This window comes from Pithys albifrons, chromosome 2 (assembly GCF_047495875.1).
Source record: "Pithys albifrons albifrons isolate INPA30051 chromosome 2, PitAlb_v1, whole genome shotgun sequence".
Lineage (NCBI taxonomy): Eukaryota > Metazoa > Chordata > Aves > Passeriformes > Thamnophilidae > Pithys > Pithys albifrons.
The window spans coordinates 54,719,228-54,734,688 of record NC_092459.1 but is presented as its reverse complement, the minus strand read 5'-3'; the positions used below and the strand labels follow the sequence as shown (position 1 = coordinate 54,734,688).

General features: G+C 37.7%; 1 protein-coding gene across 1 annotated transcript in view; it reads right to left on the bottom strand.

Annotated features, from left to right (window-relative positions):
- LAMA2 (laminin subunit alpha 2) overlaps positions 1-15,461 on the bottom strand; it is a 369,190-nt gene that overhangs the window by 162,790 nt on the left and 190,939 nt on the right. Inside the window, exons 13-14 of the mRNA XM_071549053.1 lie at positions 5,935-6,036; positions 5,188-5,399 (exon numbers count right to left, since the gene is read on the bottom strand). Coding sequence (XP_071405154.1) covers positions 5,188-5,399; positions 5,935-6,036 — 314 coding nt within the window. The remainder of the gene's footprint in view (positions 1-5,187; positions 5,400-5,934; positions 6,037-15,461) is intronic.

The following is a 15,461-nucleotide window of genomic DNA, read 5'->3' as shown; positions in this document are numbered from 1 at the left end:
GAAAAGCTTCTTTTGAAATCTTTTTCAGCAGAAAACATCTTTCTATCATGATAAATATTTTGTTAATAAAAAATCAATTTTATTTGGAAAATGTAAAAACAAACTATTTTTTCCCCTCCACAGTAAGGCATTTATCTTTTGGCAGCCAAAAAAATCCTGAAAATTATTTGCATGACCTTGGATAAGAAAACATCCAAGAAAAATATTTTGTTGTTACTGTAGCAGTTGGAAAGGTTAAGACAGAATACTTTCCCACTTGATTTTTCACTACTCTAACTAAGACAGACATGAAAGGTAAGGGGAAAGCCCCAGAAGATTTCTGTCATTAAGACAGAAATATCAGAAAACCAGAAATTTTAGCATCGCTAGCAATATGACTGGAATTTGGAGGGATTACTACAGTGGATTATACAGTTAAAAATTTGAATTTGATTTGGTGATGCTGGAACATCTGTAAAAGGTTCTTGATATTGTTTTAAGAGAAAGATACTTATACCTATCCAAATCATCAGTAATTTCTCTCTTGCTTTTCAGTATATCCCCTTTGCTCCACTGCTGTACACTTATTTTGCTATTACACTTTTGAGTTTTCCTTACAATAAGATAACCAATCTCTAGGAATTAGATATTAAATAGTGATGACTTTAACAGTAAAAAAGAATCTAAAAAATTAAGGAGGAAAATCTGTAAATGAAGAAACAAAATATTAATAAAAGCCCAAATTTCATTTCTCCTTTGAACTACAGCTAGTTCCCTCGCAGCACAGATCTTGGAACAAAGAGAAGCACTAACACACAGAAACAATCCACTCAGTATTATCCCACATTTATATTCACTGAATTGTTCCAATCTTCATTACGTTCTGCTATTTGCTAAATGGGATTTTAATGTGTTTAACAGTTTTTAGCATTAACAGTTACTCAGTGAAGAAAGCTGCAGTGATTTTCTTTTCTCCTGTTTTGATGTTGCAATTCTGATTCCTTGATGCCATTCTGCATTCATTAAAATACATAATGCTGGCAGTAATGGGGCACTGGATCCTGGAGACGCATGAACAATTTGAGATTAGACATCGAGACCAAATATTTAAGCTGACTGTTACTGTCAGCAGGCAACTGTTGACTTCTATAAACAAACAAGATTAAAAGGGAAGGGGACGTTTCAGGCAGTATCAGCATAGTTTACTGTCTGCTGTGCCAGGCATCTGAATCACAGGAGCTGCATGAGGCACATGAGGTACTGACCCAATCATTGCTCATTTGTCTTGAAGCCAATTCCGCATATGGAAGAAAACCCTTGGCCTCTTCTTCCTTATTTCTCCTTGTGTCTAGCACTGACTCTTCCATATGTACTTGCAAGCAATCTATTATCTTTAGCACCACAATTTCCAATGCCTATCTGTGTATTTGCAACTTTACCATCAGTGACCAGTCTGAATATTAAAACTTAATAAGCAGTGCTGCTAAACTTTCTTTGAAGCACAAGCTAAGACTATTAGATTAAACAAAACAATAAAAGAGAGTTATTTTTCCCTGGCCTGTTGCTTTTACCACAGATGGATTTAACTGAAACATTTTGGAAGATCTGTCAAGTTAGAGGAGGATCAGGAATTAAACAGAGAAGCTGGGTTCACTTTCAGATTGATTGCTGCATTTCTATATTCTCATTTTTTATCCTACTTGATCACTTAAATGAAAGCCCACTTACATAAGGAAGCTTCCTAATTATGCCATAGAGTAACAATGTAGGCCTAAAATGATTCAAAAACCATACTGAACACCACACTCGAGTCAAACTCAGCATTACTGAATTTATATTGTTTTGTGGCTACTTAAAGTGTTGTGGACTAGTGTTTTTAGTAGGGTAAACTAAAAAAAACAGTTAAAAAGACAGTCTTTAAATTTAAGCTCTTGTTAACCAGAGACAAATGTAATTGAATTTTTAAATCACTTTCTACATGACTGTAAGCAAGTTACTTTATCTTAACAATGCCTCCATTCTGGTCTATTTTTAAGCACAGATTATAATATCACCCTTGGAAATCCTTACATGTGTGATGTTATTACGCATTTTGAAAACTTGTAGTATTTAAATTAACAGGTTGCTTAATATAGCAATCTCTAATTAGTTTGTTGCATAATTCTGCTGGTGCTTTGAGGCAGAAATTGTCATTCATAAGGATGTAAAAACTCTGCAATATTTCTGTCTCTCTGCCAGACCTTCTTAAACCGTTGAAAGGAATATCCATCTGTCCACTGCACACATCTGCTTAAAGATAGCAAAAAACTCTTAGTTCATATCTACTTATCTATGAAGAGTTAGCTCTACGCTATCTCTTCTCAACAACCTCATCCTTTGGAGATCATCAACAGTAGTCCTTAAGTAGCCCAACACATCACAAAGAACATCTTCCTCATGGGATCTACATTTTCCCTGCAGTACTAAAGGGGAAGAATATGGAAAAAAGAGCTATTTCACATGATCTTAAGAGTTACAAGCACAGCTTTTCAACCTGTATAGCTTAGCATGAGTGGAAGTCAAAGAGAATATTAAAAAGTCAATACTGAGGCATACCCTCAAAATCAGCAATATGCCTACAACAACAGATGATAAGCTGGACTAGATGACAGTAGGTGCTCTTGTGGCTACAAGAGTTGACTAGGAGCACAGACTGTTCTGAAAAGAGTCATACTCAATAAATTCCACCCTGATGGGTAAAACTATGAGACCTACAGTTAAATCAAAGACGAAAAATTGAACTTGCTTAATTGCCATTGGAATTTCACATCCTCTCTTCTGTCATGCTAAACTACAATGAACACCCTGACAGCACTCAATAAAATGTGTTTACTTTAGACTTGTGGACATGCTGACAGTAAGCACAGTAACACAGTAACCACTGCATTCTTCTCTGGCAGGAGACATCATGGGGACATCTACAAATGTACCAGTAATATGAAAAGGATACTGTTCAAAATTACTTTAGTCCCTTCTCCTAACCCCCTTTTAACTCATTGTCTTTCAGGGACCAATCTTCCTAACTGTAATGTCACTACCTCAGGAAGCTGGTGCCTACTCACACACAAAGCATAAATTATATGTTTGTCACAGAGATCTTCGAGAATATTTCCAAGACATGTTTTCGAAAAATTATCTAAAACATACCACTAAACTCTTCCAAAGGCTGAATATGAACAACACTACCAAACAGTGAGGCACCACACATGGCCAAATGGCTAAAGCAGTAATGTGAGACGCAGGCAGTGATGTATAGTCTTCCAAACATGTCACGGACAGGTATGCCACTTCTTACTTACAAGGCACAAACTATAGGCTGTGTCAGTTCTACATGTGTGTGCTTACCTGACCTATATGTTGTTGCCCAGAGGGGATGTCATCCAACCCACTCTCACTGTTCCACAGTAGAGGCAAGATGGAGCCAGTACATGTTCACTTTCTTCACAGATTTTAACTGCCTAGCCAAAGTGGTTTTTTTTTAAGGAAAGCTGCCCTTCTCATACTAGGACAAATGTCAGTACACAAATATATCTAAACCTCTGGTAACTGAAGTTTGCCTTTCCCATAATACTTAGTAAGACCTTTAGCCCAAAGAAAGTCAATCATACATATCTCCTTTGAAAAACCATACCATAAAAGCCCCTGTTGTTCACCCCAAAATTGCACCTGAACTCCTTTAGTTGGGAAAATTCTGAGGAATGTTTTGGAGGTTTTTATTTGAATGAGAACAGAGTGGAACTGAGCTCCCACTAGTCTCAGCTGAAAGCTGAGGATTAACAGCTTCTCATGGTCTGCTTATAGCGCATAAGAGATGAGCTCTGGCCTGGTGTTTTGGCTCTTTAACACCAGGGTGGGAAGCTGATGGGCCGTAAAAGGTTTTCAAACTGGATTCAAGGACATGCAAAGGTTTTCAAACTGGATTCAAGGACATGCAAAGAGATGCAAGGTTGGCGATCCAATGAGCAAATTAGGAAGTTTGGCCCAAACTCAAGCTGTTATGAATCACAGACTTATTTACAGAGATGTAATACATACTAATTACCCACAGGAGGAGGAAGATTGAAGAAATATGAATTCTTTTTTCAGGGAAAACATTTGCACTGCCAAAGCTCAAATCAGAAAACTGTATGCTGTTGACACAACCTGCCTTTCAATTTAGGATGTATTTTAATTACCTAACTACTCAAATGATGGTTGGATTGCTTAAGAAATTTCACAGTAGCAAAAACTGTGTCTGTGCTCTCAGCAAATAACGTGCTATCAGCTCCTTCCATTCCAAATTGGCTTATGCCACTGAATCAAGTGATGTGTAGATTAAAGAATATTTCAGGTTTCATGCCTTGTGAGTAAAAACTACTAAGCAATCAATTCCATTGCACATTTAAAAAATATTACTTATGCCACCTAACTATTAATGTATAGGCAATGCAATCGTACAGTATCAGAAGAGAGGCTGTTTTCTAGCCCACTTGGAGTATTCACTCATGCACTTAAAAAAATTTGAAATGCAAGATGAGCTTTACAGCTTCAGCCACACTGCAGCCACTGAAATAGAACAACTGTATCATCTCATATGTCTTTAATTTTATCAAAGGACTCAGAAGAGTTCGCATCAAATCAGTGGTTTTAAGCAGTCCAGGCAGCATCCTGGCATAAATCAAGGGAAAGGCTTCAGGATCAGCCAGTTCTGTGTGTGGTGCTGATTAAAAACCTAGAAAACTCCCCTCGAGGCACGTTTCCAGTTTAGAGAATCAGAATATTATTCTCTGGTCCACTGTTAATGTGGCCCTGTACGCTCAAATGGCAAAAAAAAAAATCTAAGCAATATATCATCTCTTACTTTAACATGTCATTATCCCACTTCATGATTTATCATATACATGGGAATCACTGTATTCACAAAATAAACATATTTACAGAACTGTCATTCATGCCTTAATAGTCCATGTAATTTCATTTTCTTAAAATGCCGTTTCTTTCTGTTGCCTTCCTTCTCCAGCCTACCCAAAACGAAAAACATACTAACGACTGTTTGAAAGTGTAAATGAATGCTATGGATTTCATGATAATAAATTAGACTGTTTTAAATTACACCAGCTTAGTCCTCTGAAGAGAGAGCAACTTTTTAAAAATCTGCCAGTAGCAAAGGGACTCGTTTCCCACATTCACCTGTAGATGGCATTCATCCCATTGCTGTATGTGGCTCTTATGAGGATTCTCTTCACATTTGCAAGGATAGTCATGAACTCCCTCCTGCTGACTGGAACATCGGTGCCATGCACTGAGAAAGATTCTGGTTTCAGCACAATCTCTTCAGTGTGCTCTTCAGAAGGTTGCAGGTGAATACCTCCTTTCGGAGTGCTGATTATCAAGTCACCTCCCTAGAGAGCACGATGAAAGAGAGAGATTTAAATATGAAAAGACTAATGCAAAAAACCCAGTTGTGGTACATGATTTATTGAATAACATATTTTACAAGAATAACAAGTATCAGGAATAATATTGACTTTTCATAACCCTGAAATGGGCTTGCCTGATAAAATTGAAAATCAGTGGAAAAGAAAGTTTAGGTTATTCAGATAAAACTTAGTGTCATGGCTCTGCACAGGCAGAAGCAAATTCATACAATGCTGAGTTGCACAAGAACAGATATGCTGGAAGAATGTGTTGATGTGTTATATCAAACAACCAATCATTTTATTTCTTCATTCCCCTTGATGAACAAGAAGTATAATAGTTTTCTAAGCTAATGCAGTAATACCAGAGGCTCTTTGAGATAGTGAGGCTTTCAGTTCTCTGAGGTGTGGCCATTTTCTGATACTATAAATTAGCTGAAAGTACGTGCACCCTTCTGTTTTGTGTCTTCAACTACCAGACTTCACACTGAATATCTGAAGAAGCAAGCAGTCCCTTTACCTCTACGATGACATCGGACTGAACTATCAATTGAACTGTTTCTTCTTTTTCTGTGAAGTCATAGGAGACGGTAAATTTCAAATGTCCTCCAGCAGCTGCTACCTGTGGAGTAAAAAGACAGAAAAAATGCAACTAAATTAAAGAAAATGGTTCTTAACCATCTGGGGACAATTTTCTCCAACATTAGTATCTCTCATAAGTGGATCTCTAGTGTTGCAAAACAGAGATAGCTGGGTTATCTGCACAGTTCTACAGACCATTCCTTTCCTGAAATCACACCTAGTAATTTTCTTCTATGCCTGCTGAAGGCTGCAAAATCCTTAAACACACAAACTAACAGAGACATCAGAGACAGATATGAAATCAGTGGAAATTTCCACTTGATAGTGACTTTTGATTGTCAGTGTATTTATTTCAGTTATATGGTCCTCATTTATGCTGGCCTCTACATCAGCAGCCTTATCAACCTATAGAAGGTTCAATAACTTCAGTTTCATTGATAGGACAAACTACCAAAGTAGAAAAAAGTGCAGTAATGTTTTTCTTAGAATGAACTGTAACCTAAAACAAAGCAAGAATTTTCACTCATGGGATCAAATAAATTGACTTTAAAAGAATGTTCCAACCCTTTTTCTCAGTTTGACCTAGCCTACAATGCAAGAAGTCAATGATCAGGCTCTTCTGTCATGCCAGTATATTTCTTCTATGCTCTTTTAGCCCTCAAAATCATGGCAATGACACTAGCTTTTCCATTAAAAGCGCAGTGTAGTAGGACGCAAATCAAAGGGTGCAGACTTGAATGACAGAGGTCAGCACAGAAACAGTGCTTTCTGTTAATTGATTGGAAGCAGCGTAAGTAAATCAAAGGCTGAAAGAGCTACATCTTGGGTTTTAAACACTTCTGCCTCACACTTCGGTGCAATGTGAGCCTCCTCTCAGGGACTGTTAAAATCACAGGGACCCTTCTGCCCTTCCAGTGCATACTGCTGAGCACAGAGCAAACTCATGAGTCTTCTACAAAGAGAATAATCTGGTTATTCTCAAGGACATAATGTGCCATCACTTGTTCATAATATTAGATGATGTTACACACAGCAACAGAAAGCAGTGAAAATCATCATCTTCATTATTTTATGATGCATGTAATTTAAGGGTGCATGAAAAAAAGGTCCCAACATTTAAGGCCTGGAAATCAATTGATTCTGAGTTACCTATAAAGGTATATAAAATGCCTACATCTGAGGCTGTACAACTAATTGCTGGGTTAAAGCCAGAAAATGGCCTCCAGTTCATAACACAAATCTTGGATCACAGCATCATAGAATATTGCAAGTTGGAAGGCACTCAAAAGGATCCTCAAGTCCAATTCCTTGCTCCTTGCAGGACCTAAAACTAAACCATACAAGTGAGCACATTGTTCAGAGGTTCCTTAAACTCTGGCAGTCTTAGTGCTGTGACCACCTCCTTGGAGAGGAAGCACCTTTTTCCTAATGTCCAATCTGCTCTTCCACCAGCACAGCTTCATTCCATTTCCTCATGTCCTATCTCTGGTCACCAGAGAGGAGATCAGCACTTCCACCTATACTGCCCCATGTGAGTAAGTTGTAGACTGCAATACAGTTTCAGCTTTCTCCAAGCTGAACAAACAAAGTGACCTCAGCTTCTCCTCATAAGTCTTGCCCTCAAGGCCTTTCATTAACTTGGTCACCCTCCTCTGGACACACTTTTAATAGTCTCATGTCAGTGAGGCGCCCAAAACTACACACAATATTTAAGGTGAGGCTGCACCAGTGCAGAGTAGAGTGGGACAATCACCTCTTTTGACTGGCTGATGATGCTTTGTCTGACGCACCCCAGGACACAGTTGGCTCTCCTGGCTGCCAGGGCACACTATTGACTCATACTCAACTTGCCACTGACCAAAAATCCCAGACCTCTTTCCACAGGGCTGCTCATCAGTCTCTTATCCCCCAGTTTGTATGTATAAGCAGGATTACCCCATCCCAGATGCAGAATCCAGCACTTGCTCTTGTTAAATTTGGTTGGTGATGGCCCAGTTCTCCAGCCTATCCAAATCTCTCTGTGAGGCCTCTCTACCCTTGACGGAGTTTGTAACTTGTCCTAGTTCAATATTGTCAATAAAGAGTGGCATCACATGTCTATCTACATAGTATCCAAACCTGTTGGGATATGTGCAACAATATTAAGCCTTGACCATAAAAACATGGAAACACTTTTGTTTCCTTATATTCAGAATTTTTTTTGCTTTGCCCATAGTCAAGTCTAAGCACTAGTTTATAACTGCAAGAGGAATGTAGAAAACTTTGATATCGAAAATGCTACAAGAAGTACTCAGAACTGCTTTCAGCTGTAGACAAACATTTTAGAAGAGCAACTTTTGCAGAATATTATCATTTCTATTTCAATTTCAGACTAACCACGAGGATTCAAGAAAGTAAAAATAACGGGAAAACAAAGATTAGGCAGTTTCAGGCAAACCATGAAAATTATGTACCAATACAAGTTTTACTTTTTCCCAGCTGCATAAACTTTACTTTAGTAAATAAAAGTCCAATACAGGAATTGATAGGTCATAAAGCAGAAAAAACCAAACCAAACAAAACAGAAAGACAAAAAAAAAAACCTACAAAACCCAAACCCCTAGAGTAAAGATGACAGTTTAGAGAAAGCAATGAGAATAGATTAGGGACTCCAAAAATACAACGAATGGAAAACACAGGAGAAAAGTAGTGAACTGACTAGTACAGAAAAGAATGTTTCAGAGGGAATAAGAAAGTAGTTTACCAAAACATAAAAAACTGGAAAAATGAAATAGCCATTTCTATTTTCCTATGGTAATGTCAAGGAAGGCATAAAGAAGATTCAGCTTGAGTTTACGAAAGCTTTCTGATTGTAAGAATTGTCAAAACAATATCAAATTACTTGAAAATGCTATTGAGTTACACCATTAATTGTTTAATACCAGTTCAAAAATGTTAGAGGTACTCTGGGTATGACGCCTAAGAGTTGGAATATGACTAGGAAGTCTCTTGAGGTCTCTGCTAGCCACACCAGTCTAATCTTCGCAACTGCGATTGGCAAGATTTGCATTATCACAAACCGGATCACACATGGAAGAAAAAGTCCCCAAATGGTGCTTATTGTAGAGAATACCTGTAGTTCAGAATATGTATTTACTTTGTGTGCTGTATAATACCAATAGAGATTTGAATAAAACTCAAACTTACATAAAATAAAAAGTACTACTTCATTCTGCCACTGTTCATAATGTTAATTTCCTTCCTCTGTATATTTAAAGTACAAGTTCATTCACAGGCAAAGGAATTCAGAGGTCAGCCCATGTGCTGCATGTGTCATGTAGTGCAAAAAATACTTTTCACTGAATTTTAAATACAAGGACAATACAGAAGCTGGGCACCTGTGAGATCCCTCTATTTTGATGTTTTTATCTGTATCACCCAAAGATTCATAGTTCTGCTTCAAAGACTGTCATCTGAGGCCACCGAAACCGAAGAGAACAGAGCACAAAAGTTTGTCTTGCTGGTGACAAAGGCATGTATTGTTGAGACAAGAATAGCTGTCTAAAAATGTCAAGGAAGTTCCACAGAGTTTCCATTGTCTCTCCCACCTGTTTTTACATAAATACATCAAATATTTCTTCCCAGCTCAGGAGGTACAATCTACGTGTCCAAAAAAACCACAGACTTCCCAAGAAATAGAAATATAGGAGAGAGAGAAAACACATGTATCTTAGTTCTAATCCATCAAGTTTTTTCACGTTGTTCACAGTTAACTGGTACTCTACTTTTATGCTACATGTTGTTAAAAGATATAAACAGAGAGCAGATAAGACTTTTTTACACCACCTTGACAGAGGGTCAACCAAAACTAAAGCAGAAGAAATGGCTCCTTTCCTATGAAAAACTCCCATGCTCAACAGCAAGAAAGCTGGAAGGTAGGAGGAAGCACCCAGTATTACCTTGTATAAAGCATCTTTGATGTTACACTTGTCACACTAAAATTACTTTTAAACCAAGACAAGTGATATTAAACCACAAATACAGCACTGAAAACAAACAGCATTGCCACAAAAATTAGCAAGGCTATAGATGAGGAAAACTTCCATCTCTTTACATGGAAATCAAATTCTAGAAGTCTTTCTCTTGCTCCACTTAGTGAATCTGCTGCCAATGCTTTTCTGAGGTGATCTGACAGGATCTCTCCTGCTAATGTAATCAATTGGAGAATACCTCTTCCTTACACAGCTTTTATATCACATTTTATTCTTGAATTATTGCATGATGATTCACACTATCCCTCTCCAACACCTCTTGTAACTCTGCCTATAAAGGTTTAGCACCTAGTCCACTACACTGGGGGCTGCCTCATTTTTTCTGAACATCTGCCAAATGTAACTTCAGAGATTGGGAGCTATCTCCATTAAACAGAGTGCTGATTATAATCCCTTATCTCATTAAGCAGTAAAAAGCTAAGAAGAGACTCAGTTTGTGATTAAAGCACGTAAATATGAACTGGGGCATCTGATATGGTACTATATGGCTATATGTGGACAACTGAAAGAAATCTTGTAGAGTCAAAGGAAAATGTCTGGCCTATGGTGTCCCCACCAAATGATGACTTTCAAATAATTTCACTTTGTATTTATATTTTAAAAGTAACTTGGAAGAGATAAGATACATTTCACAAATGAATAAATAATTATTCACTAAATGTATTATTGAAATAAAATGCATACACATTGTTCATATGTTTAGTTGCAAAATCTATACCAGAATGGATTTAGCTCAAAAAAGCCTGGATTTCAGACCTAATCCAAGAGAACATGACACCTTCAAAATCAAAATTATATTCCTGCATTCAACTAGATTTTGACCAATATTCATAAACTAAACTTCCAAAATGAGCAAAATAAAATGTATCATATAAGAGTGGTTTATGTTGGAAAAGATCTCTAAGATCCTTGAGTCGAACCATTAACCCAGCACTGCCAGGTCCATCAGCAAACCATGTCCCTAATGATCAACAAATATCAGAACGTTGAAGTACATTTTCCCTCTTTCCCGTTAGTGGTTGTAGTGGAAATATAGTCACTGACATGCTTTATTAGACAAAGAAGCACTACAGAGAGAGTTAATATTTTTATTAAACATATGTAGCTGCAGAAAGGTAACATGTTTCTGGAAATATGACTCTTACTTGCTATTACATAATTATATGTAATTATGGTCATGCAATTAGTACTATAGCAAGTGAACAAAAGTCCTCGAACAAATGTATCTAGAAAAAGGGAAAAAAGAAAAAAAAAAAGAAAAGGCTACAAACAAGAATGGACAGGACATTTTAGTGGAGGATGTTAGCACAGATCCTGCTGAATACAGAACCAAGGAGTGACACAGCAAATTGCTGATAGTAACTTAAAGTTTAAAGAGATATAATATTTTCTTATTCTAGAAGACATCCCCAAAACAAACAACACTCCATTTCTTTCCTGATACATCTGTGAATGTCTTCTGCTTGCTGCCATGATTATGAGAAATTACACAGATGTTTACTCAGTCTTCCAGTGGTTCTGTCATATTCCTATAGCACTATCTACCACTAGATCCTGTGCTTGAAGGTAATGGAATTGTAATATATATAGTTTGACATTCCCTGGTCGTCTTGAACTTCCATGAAATAGAGCTGCACTAAAATGGTGAAGTTTATTTGGACTCTTTCACTTCATAAACTCCCTAAGCACACACTTATTTTACGACTCGTATTTCAGCAAATGTAGAGATATCTGCCATCAGAACATCAGCACTATGTGAAGGAAATCCTTTAAACAAAGTCAGATTGTTTCCAGTTATCAGTGGAGACCAATTTAGTCCATAAGTGATTGGCATCTATGCATATGTGATATTGTTTGACAAGTCACTGAACCATGCACTAACTTAATTAATAGCTAAGTGCACCTGTGTTCTTCTTGCAGCCCACTCAGTGCAGAAGAGAGTGGACAATGGGCTGATTTTCCTAACTTATTTTTAAGGAAGTATTTAATTGTCAATTCAGCTTTCATCTGGATTATTATCTTCTTTATGAAAAAATAAGTTGTAAATTTATGATATTTAATTGGATTTTGCTGATCCAGTCTTTGTGCTAGTCATAGTATGAGGGAAGGCAGGGACTAGAAAATAATTCCAATAGAACCATCACCAAGAAGATGTCAAACCTTTCTTCATTTAGTTATAGCTCTCAGCAAAGATTGCATGTTTTAGTTCTACTCTAGATCTAATTAGAGATTAAATAGACTCTCCTCTCTAAGACAGATTGAATTTAGATAGGATAAAAAAACTCATCTGAGGCATTAGAGTAATATTTCAGATAAAGCATGGAGCAGAATAATCATGTTTTATTTGAATGACAGTATAGTTCTGCCTAGCTTTAAAAAAAATAGTCAAGAGTTGTCTTTATAGGCAAGATGAATTTTTCCCCCAAAAGAATGGGCTCATCTAGAGCTCTCCCAATTCTATCCTAGCTAGTTCAGTTTTCCTGCCTAAGTACACTCAATTCTCCTACATAAATTGATGCTACTTTTTACTTAAATTCACTTACTCAAAATACTGCTTCCAGAGAAGTTAACCAAATGTGGTAGTAAGCTACATAAAGTAGCTCTAAGTGTTTGGTTGAGTCATTTCTGTGAGTATTTATCTATAATACCAAACCACTCAAAGGAGAAACCGAGAATTTCAAACCATTCACTGTCACCTTCAGTTTCTTGAAACAGACCACTCTGATAGATGAGATTTCCAAGTCATTCTTTTCTGGAATCTTTGTCAGAATGTTATGATACAGCCTCTTTATTTTTTAGTTTTTCCTCTGCTGATCCTGCATAAAGGCAAAGTTGAGTCAAAGACAAAGGAGTTTTATTCAAAGTAGGCACTCATTTGATTACAGAATGTTCTGTGATGTCTAAGCTATATGTTAAAAAAATCAAAGAGCAAGAGATAAAGCATGCCATTGCTTTCTATCTTATATATACATTCAATTGCTCTACCTCTAATGACCTTTATGGAAACATAAAAAAAAAAAAGCAATCCAACCTTAGAACTTCATTGCATAAGACTTTCTTTCTTTGTACATGGGATAATGGAACAACACATTGTCTAGGTTTAACAAGCCAAAATGTCTGCCAAGGGGGACAAGAGCCTCCCTGGGGTAGAAAGAAAATTCCTCCTTCCAAATTCAAATTCAAATTAAGAGGCTTTAGGAACAAAATGTAGATAGGGGAAATAGCAGTTCTTTACTAATATATATATGGAGAGAGACAGAAAAAAACACCTGGAGCAGAGCAAACACCACATAACCAGAACTTTGAATCAAGTCCTATTTTTGCCCTTTGGTGCAGTTATAGTTACAGCCAGCAGGGGGCGCGCGGAGCCTGACTCCTGGCCAGCAGGGGGCGCTGCCGGGATCCGGCCCGGCACAGACAGGAGTGGGGCGGTGCAGATTCCAGAGCTCATCTGGGAATGGCGGCCACAGGGACAGGTTGGGACCTTTCCCATGGGCAGTGCAAGGACCCTCTCACCATTTTTCTGAGGCGTTGGAGGGTTAGAAATTCCTCTGCCAATGGTGCCAGCCCCCAGTGAGTGTGGAGCAAATCTAGTCACAGGAAAACAGAGCAGGACGTGAAGATTCAGGGGCGAGCTGGGACCCCTCCAGTGCTGCTGCTCGCACTGCAAGGTGGAGGTTGAGCAGCCAAGCTAATGGGACCAGAAGCGTGGGGCGCCGGCAAAAATGAGCGTGGGGAAACATCTGTCCCACCAGTTTCCCGAGCAAGTGAAAAGCGAAGTGAAAAGCGAAGTGAAAAGCGAAGTGAAAAGCAGTAAAAAAAAGTCTTCCCCCACCAAATTCAGACCACCCCTCCGCCGCCGCCCCTGCCTCCCATCCCTTGCTCTCCAAAGCCATTAGGTTGGTATTTGAGAGGCTATCAGCTACCCTTTTGTTTGGCTTGGTCACAGGCTATCCCCTCAGGAGATCACTGCATCAGGTGGTGAGCCACAGCCCTCCCCGTTCCACGGTGGTAATGGGGGAAATTCAAGCAGGTTTTTAGCATATTGTCACACATTCACAATATATCTTAATATTTAAAATTTTCCCATCAATGGAAAGAGCCATCAAGTTTGTGGGTTTACTTTTTCCCCCTGAGTGTTTTCTGTTTAAGAGACAAATATTAGTCTTAGCTACAACAAAGTCTTTTGGTACACTGCATCCAACCACTAGGCAGTAGCAAGAATACCATGCACCTATCAGAGAAATACCATATGTTCAGATGGAAACACAATGGAAGCATTGAGTGAAGAAAGAACACCAACACGGGGAAACACTAAAATCTATTAAGTATCTCCTTCATCATCCCTTGAATGTATCCCTTGCTTTTGCTAGAATATCAATAAATCAAGTGAAGTCAGACAATTTAAAGCTTTTTAATTTTTCGTCCTGCTGCCTTTTCCCTCTTGCTCCAGAAGGTGCAAGGCATAATTTGGTAAAGGGTTGATAATATTTGCCATCCTGAACACGTCAATCTGACTCCTGTTTTCTGGCCCTTCATATTTAAAATAGCTTGTGTCAAAAAATTCAGACCAATTAAAATCTTACACAATTCTTTTAATTCAATGTATCTGCTATAGTAAGAAACACTTAAATGAAAAATATTTTTAAAATCAATAACAATCTTCTTATTTGTGAATTTTCTTAATTACAACCATAAACTCAGCCCAGTCTCATTCTTACTGAGATTCTGTATTAACACTACCATTTCACAGCCTTGGTTCTCTTCCTCCTTGGATGAACTAGACTGTATTATTTGGAAGAAAAAAACCAGATATCTAAATAAAATGAGTTTAATGTATTATATTGAAACATCTAACAACATCATGGAACTCTAAAAGGAAAAATGGAATAAATCTCAGTTTCTAAGGAAGATGGGAACTGAATGACATGAGGTCTTCTGTGAGCCCTGTGCTGCCACTCCCACTTATGTTGAATAGTTGCTCCTTCTGAACTTAGCACTGAATAAAATTAATGTAATCAGTCACTGATTGAAAAATTTGCACAATATGCTGTCTCCTGAAATGTATTTATGAATGTACACATTTGTATTTTTATACACTCTCAAATTCTCAAATCTCTACCATAATTCTTAGCTGTCATTTCCTTTCATTGGAGAAGAGAAACAGAAGTGTCTGGCCAACCACTCCTGAAGTCTAAAATCCACTTTTCTAATGATAAGCTTTTACAAAATTTAGAATATATGATCCCTTTCTTATAGTTACTTAACCACAGTAACCATAGCACAGACCCTTAGTATGATTACTCACTTTCTTCTTCCTCCTTTGCTTCTTGTATGATCTTGACTGTGCCTTCCCAACCACTGTTCCTCAAACGGCTGTAACTAGACTGAGGATTCAAAAATAGAAAACAGGGGTATAGTCTTCCAGTATGTA